The sequence below is a fragment of the Notamacropus eugenii genome, chromosome 4 (genome assembly GCF_028372415.1).
Source record: "Notamacropus eugenii isolate mMacEug1 chromosome 4, mMacEug1.pri_v2, whole genome shotgun sequence".
In the NCBI taxonomy this organism is placed as follows: domain Eukaryota; kingdom Metazoa; phylum Chordata; class Mammalia; order Diprotodontia; family Macropodidae; genus Notamacropus; species Notamacropus eugenii.
Window position 1 is genome coordinate 359,479,823 of NC_092875.1, and position 7,129 is coordinate 359,486,951.

General features: G+C 38.1%; 1 protein-coding gene across 3 annotated transcripts in view; it reads right to left on the reverse strand.

The window, feature by feature from the left end:
- ATPSCKMT (ATP synthase c subunit lysine N-methyltransferase) overlaps positions 1-7,129 on the reverse strand; it is a 36,659-nt gene that overhangs the window by 29,350 nt on the left and 180 nt on the right. The window contains exons 1-2 of one of the 3 annotated variants that reach the window (XM_072605418.1): positions 6,626-7,038; positions 6,152-6,275 (exon numbers count right to left, since the gene is read on the reverse strand). The exons of 1 other annotated variant lie outside the window; for it this stretch is intronic. In XM_072605418.1, coding sequence (XP_072461519.1) covers positions 6,152-6,275; positions 6,626-6,628 — 127 coding nt within the window. In that variant the 5' untranslated portion in view covers positions 6,629-7,038. Of the gene's footprint in view, positions 1-6,151; positions 6,276-6,625; positions 7,039-7,129 lie in introns of those variants that run through there. One more of the 3 variants, XM_072605417.1, reaches the window with a different exon arrangement.

A 7,129-nucleotide genomic window follows, 5' to 3' on the forward strand; every position in this document is an offset into this window, starting at 1 on the left:
TAATATAGAAACATATAATTATACATGATTTTATATATATAATTACATACATATAAATTATTCTTTATGCAGTATCTTTATGATAGCAAATAAAAAGCAAATTAAAAAGTGAGTGCCTATAGACTGGGGGATGTCCATGTCATATGAATATCATAGGATATCACTGTGTGGTAAGAAATTATGAATCTGAGGAATTGAAAGAAATAAGCAGAACCAGGATAACAATACACACAACTACAACAATGCAAATGAATTGAACAGTAAAAGGAAACTGAACTCTGGTCAACTATCAATTACAGTGATGAATCTTAGTCCCAGACACAAGATAACAAAATAACATATGCTTCGCCCATCTCTCAGCAGAGAGGGGTAGGACTATTGGTACAGACACAGTCATCGTATCAGTTGGTTTTACTTACATGTTTTGTTTCAAGGAAAGGTTCAAAGCTAGATGAAGGGGAACTATATCAAGAGATGACTATGTCATAAAAAGAAAAGACAACAATAAAATTGTTTTTAAAATAGAAATAAGATAATTTGGGCAGGTTTAAATAAAGTTTGATGATTTCAGACATAGAATGATAGATCTGGAGTTGAAAGGGACCTCAACGTCATCATTTTATACATGAGACAAAAAGGCTTAGCTTTAGGAAGAAGAGTCACGTGATAGACCTGTGAATCAATCCAATTCTTTCAGAAAAAAAGGGAGAAGTACCAGTTTCTCTGAGAATGAAGGAAAGGAAGAAAGATAGGTGACTATATATCAAGGCTGTGTTATAGAGTAGGAAAAATAAGTAACCTCACAAAAATAAGTAACAAGACACCTCATTTCCTCAGCGGGTCTTGGGGACATGAAGAGAGGACAAGTTAGGAATATCCACTGTAGAGGGTAAAAAAGGAGTTCAAAAAGGAATAAAAACTCTTATGCAACAGGGAAGGCCAAGGTGAGATTAAATAACAAATTTATAGTGGATTCAGCTAATAGGATTATAGGCAATCGGCAGTTCAAGAACTGATACAGAGAAGGCAGATGTTGGGGTTGAAAATATGTGGAAGGCAGGAAATAAGGAAGCAGAGGAGGTCAGCACAACATACTTGCCCATTTTCTCAAAAAAGGGAAGGAGGTGAAATCTTCATACTAAAAATGGATGAGATTTCAAGGAATAAGGGCATTCCAGATGTTGGGAATAGCATTTTAAGGAACAGAGATGGGATAAGTGTGTCTTGATAGGAGACTATCCTGAATAATCAATGTTAATGAATAGAAATTGTACTGGGAGAGGGGTGTGTCAGACAACATAAAATCTCAAAGACCTAGTTCAGAGATTTAATTTCTTTTGGTATTGATTCTGTAAACTATCTATAGCATTAATAGAATCATAAATTCACTTTAAATAACAGCATCCGAAAACTTACATACTTTAGCATGCCTGTGTTGCCATATAACTGTCCTTTTCTCTGCTACTCTCACTACCTGAAATACTCAATTTCCCCTATTCCCCTCCATCCTTCCACTGCATTACAGATAGATGGCATCGATGTCCAGCAATGATACATATAACATGCTCAACAAACAACATTTTGATGCAATGAAAAAACCTGACTGATTCCAGCTATCAGGTAAACAAGTAAATCACTAGATAGGAAGAATGCCCAAGTACAATCTTACAATCTGATAATCACCATTACCAGCAGGCAGGAAAAAAAAAACCAAAACCCTGGTACTAATACTTTTTATCATATATGGACAGCACTTAATACTTTTAAAATTCTTTCACATAAATTATTGCATTTGGACATTGATTTGAACTTCCATTAATAAATAAGGATTCATCAATTCATTTCTTAGATTCGGGTCCTATATCCTAAGATTCAGTTTAGCAAGTTACTTCCTGACTACTGTATCCATGGCATTCCAGAAGAGATAAAAAGAGTAATCAAAAAACAGAATGAATTGAAAGGAAGAGATACTTGAATCAGAAAGATCAATTAGGAGATTAAGTGCAATACTAAATGAGAAATTATGACTTTTCTCCTCAAAATTTCATATAGTACTCTATTTCATACCTCTAATACACATCATATAATACTTTTTTTTTTAAGCTATACATCTTTTTGTCTTATTCTTCTACTAAACTTTAAGTTTCATGAGGACAGGGGCACCTTGCATCTTTCCCAGAACTTAAAACATAACTGCACACAGCAGGTACTTAATGTTTATTGAATATTGGTGAATGATACTGAATGAATCTCAAATTTAAGTAACACAAAATCAATCAATAAGTATAAAGAATATTGACAATGTGAAGTACAAGTAGACAAGGGTAATAATATAGCTGTTTTGAAGTATCCTAAGAGATATAGAAAAGGAATCATCTTTATCCTGGTTGGATCCTGACAGCAGTAATGGGAGCAATGAAGTGGAAGATTTAACGAAGGGGCAGATTTAGTGTAAGAAAAAACTTCTCCCCAAATTAGAGTTATCCAAAAGCAGAATGGGCTGCCTGAAGAATCAGCCATATCCCCATAAATAAAAGTTTTCAAGCAGAAGCTGAGTGACCACTTACCAGAATATTTGTTATATTAGGAACTTCTATTCTGGATTAGATGACCATCAAAATTTCTTTCAAATCAGATTCTGAAATTTTGTGAACTTCCTGCCATTTTCAAGTGACTAAAGTTATCCCTCAAGGTAATTATATCTAACTACTTCGTCTAAGAAAATTCTAGACTCTAGAGTCACTGACTCCGCTTTTCACCCAGTGAATAAGGTTTCACAAATGATATGCAGGCAAAATGCTTTCACTTCTTATTTGATAGGTAGGAAACTATGAAGCTTTACATTCACTTGAGTTGTTGATGCTGGGACAAACAATACCGAAGGGATTAAAGACACCAAAACTAGCAACATTACCTACATTCTCTCAAATTTCTCCCTAAAGCTTATACCTCTCTTTTGCATTTTTCTCCTAGTCAATCTTATATCAGTATCTTTCTTCAACTGTAAACTCCTTGAGAGTTTACTTGCAGCACAGTACCTAGCACATTTCTTATGACTGAGTTCTCCAAGTATATCTTTTGCAAGGATCAAAAATCCACCATTTTGCCCTCCATCGCTCCCCATTCCTATCCCAATAATAAACAAAACCTTTGTAACAAATACAGTCAAGCAAAATAAATTCATACATTGACTATGTCCAAAAACACATATGGTCCTTCAATTTTCTATAGTGCTATACCACTTATCTGAACCACTTCTTTGTATTCATCACATTCTACCTTGTGGCACTTTTGTTCATTCAGAAATGTTTAGTAAGACACCTACTGTTTAAAAGTAATGTACTAAGGGATAGGGGAAATATGAAGTTTAAGATAAAATATCCTTTATACACATCAAATTTACAGTTTAGAGTACACATTTATGTACATGTCTTGCCTATTAAGACTGTTAAGTTCCTTGATGGCAGGTACCGTGTTGTTTTTAACACATCTTTGAATCCCCAATATAAGACAATACTTAAGAATTTACTGAATATATTAATCCACCAAATTTAATATTAGCTATTTTTTAAGACTGATCCAAGGAATAAAGACGCTGTCTCCAGAAGTATAATCTAAGAGTTTGTAGAAAGATATCTTGCAATTTAAAGAGATATAGAAATATTCCCAAGGTCAGCCAGACATTAACAACAATTAAAGAATATTTTGCTATGGGAAGTAGATATGCCGGTTCATGACTTGATGATTATGCCTATGACAGCTGTGGGGGAAATAAGTATATCAGAAACTTAGTCCTTTGACTAGTGCTCATCTGGGATGTATAACTCAATAAATTAGTGGAGGAACCAATACAGAAAATGCTCAAACAAGTCCTACATCCCAGAACAGGTGTTTTCATACATATGTGTATGTGTGTGTATATAGACAAAATACTTGCCAAATGATTTAATGATCTTCCTCTCCTCTCCCTATCCTTGTGACCTCATATATAACACTTTAATATACAAGTCTCTCATGCATGTTATTATAATTATTTGTATGTAGTGTTCAAAAAGTCTTTATGGGCAGTTTAAGCTATTAGAACTATTAGAACAAAAGCTTTAAAAAAAGCTTAAAGTTTTTAAATCTTAATGCAAGTTTTTTTAAAATTGCACTATGATTTCTGGAACACCCTAGAGATATTATATAACCCTAATAGCCTGTTACTATTAATAACTGTGCCATAATGAAGAATGATGGATAAAGAGAATCATGAAAAGATTTACATGAATTCATCTCTGCCTCCTGGTCTCCCTGGCTTCCTTCAAGTACTTCACTACTAAAAGCTTACCTTTTAATGGAAGCCTTTCCCAAACCCTTTTAATTCTAGTGCCTTCCATCTGTTATTTCCTATTTTTCCCATCTATGGCTTGTTTGTTCACAGTCTCTCCCATTAGACTGTGAGGTCCTTCTGGGTAGGTGTGTTCTGCCTTTCCTTAAATCTCTGGAGCATAGCATAGCTCCTGTCACACAGTAGGAGGTTAATAACTAAAGCAGTACTAAAGCAGAGGTAGGGAAAAAACACACAATGACTGCAGACAAGTAAACAGAGAATAAATGAATACTGTGAAATTATAATGACCAAGTTTGGCCCCCAAAAAAGAGAAATGAGAAGGTACTTCCCCAAACCTTCTTTGTAGAGGGAGGGAGCTATGATTCTGGCACATTGCACACACTGCTACCCTTTTTCAACATATTGATTAGTTCTAAACGGTTCTTCCCCTTCTTCCTTATATTTTATTATGAGAAATGGCTCTCTGGGAAGAGAAAGAAGAAGGAATTCAGTAGAAAATATATGCTATGAATAAAACATATCAATGAAATTTTAATTTTTTAAAACGTTTGCAGAATTGAACTGAATTATACAAGTGGAGGGCAAAATTGGAATTAAGGGCTATTGAGGTCATGTCAGTAGGGCTACAAACTTGAGACTCACCAAAAGCATCAAACATATCCTAGACATCTTGGTGAACACACTCTCCTAGGCTGACTCTATGACTAACCTTCTAGGGATAAGACTTACCTAGGATTCAAACCTACTCTGACCCCGTGGGAACTGTGTTTATTAGGAGACATAAAAAGCTTCCAAGCGTACTTTGTTCCAATTCAATAAACACTAAGTGGCCATTATCATAGTCTTCTGTCTTATGTTCCCATCTGACCCACCCCAGGAAGCAGTGCTTCTGAAGTTGAGGGCCCTGCTGCCTGAGTACCAAGCCCTGAATCATTATCATTTTACAGCTTCAGCAAAGTGCCTGCCACATAGGAGGGCACTTAGGCTAGTTGGCTGACTGACTTCAACCTTTTTGTCCTGGATCCCCTTGGTAAATTGGTAATGCCCATGCACCCCTTCTCAAGAATATAAAATACATGGAATTACAAAAAAAAAATCGTTATGAAAATATATTTTTTTAAAAACTTAAGGATCTCTGATGCTCCAAGAGGAAAAGTGACCACAGTGAGGAAGCTAGGACTAAGACCCAAATATTCTCCTGACTTCCAGTCCAAAGCTCTTTTCAAATATGTTTGTGGTTTTAAAAAAATCACTCAAAAGTACCAAACTAAAAATCCCCTTGCACTCTGGGATACTTGATTTCTATTACATTACTAATTTGTGAATCCACAGAAAATGTAAATTCAAAGCAACATGCCACTAATGAGACTATTAAGCCACCCTAAAGTCCTAAATGGGAAACCACACTGACCCTCAAACTTATCAAAGTTTAAAGCGTCGTGATGGGTCCGGCCCATGGGACCTGCTGAAGCACGAGGGCAGCGCAGGATGACCTCTCCACTTGCTTTATTTCATTTCACCAACATAAATCACTACGGGTTTGGCTCCATCGGTTAACATGCATTTATTAAGAGCTTACGTGATGCCAGGCACTGGGATAAGCTGGGGATTCAGGCCAAGTCAGTAAACATTAAGTGCTTGATAATATTTAATATATATTTTAGACTTTAATAAGGGCCAAAGTTTGAATTAAGAAGAGCCTGAACCTAACAGTCCCCTTTGTTTAACTTAGAGGATGCCTTTTGATGTCAAGCAAATGGGACTTCCTTACCAGACCCTTCTTCTAGCATCCTAGTGGTAAGAGAAAAACACAGATACCTTGGGTTGTAACTTCAGCTTCCTCAACTCTGTTAAGATGAACAACTTCCAAGGCCTGTTTAGGACAGGATGTCTGAAATCTGGGTGATGGGACTTTTTCCTTATCTTGAATCACAAAGGCATGCTACGGAAAGAAGATGCCCATAGCTTGGGATCATAAAACCCAACCGATGCTGCTTTGCTTACAGTGTGTTTATCTAAGAGAACTCCTTTCTCATGGCAAAATGTATATAGGCCAGAAGATTTCTGTACTGGGGAGCCAGCACATCTTTCTGGCTCCATAATGCATTATGTTACCGGTTTCTTTAATAGGGGACTGATTAATTAATTAAATCATAAAATGTATTTATTTAGCCTGCTGCCTTTTCTTTAACAAAGTTTTCAGGTCAACATGCTTAATACGTGCCCGGCACCACCCTGAGAGCAGGGCACGCACAAAGGGCAACAGGCAGTCCCTGCCCACAGGGAGCTCACCATCTAGTGGGGAGACAACCCACGAACAAGCTCTGCGCGGAACAAATAAATTGTTAACAGGGCCTGGGCACGGCGTCCTGAACCTAACAAACGCTGAATCAACGTTCTTAAACCGAGCGAAGGCTCTGCCCTCACCGGAGCCTCCCACTCCTACAGCGGAGACGCGTTAAGAATCAATGGGGAACCGGAGGGGATGTCGGGGGGACGTCGAGGGGACGTCGGTGCTCCGCGGCCGGGGATCGGGGCAGGGGAGTAGACAATCGAGACCCACTGGCTTTCAAAGGAAGCCGGCAGCTACGCGTTAATGGGCTCAAGCTGCCCCCCAATCCCGGGCCCCGCGGCTCGAGCCCAACCCAGTCCGGAGCCGTTTACGGCCGAGCGCGCTCCCAACGGCCACGGCCTGCCACGCGCACCCAAGAGAGGAGGGAAGTCGAGGCTCCCCACCCACCCCACCCCCGAGCGCAAGGAGGCGCCGCCACACTCGTAGCCAAAGCAAAGGGTTGA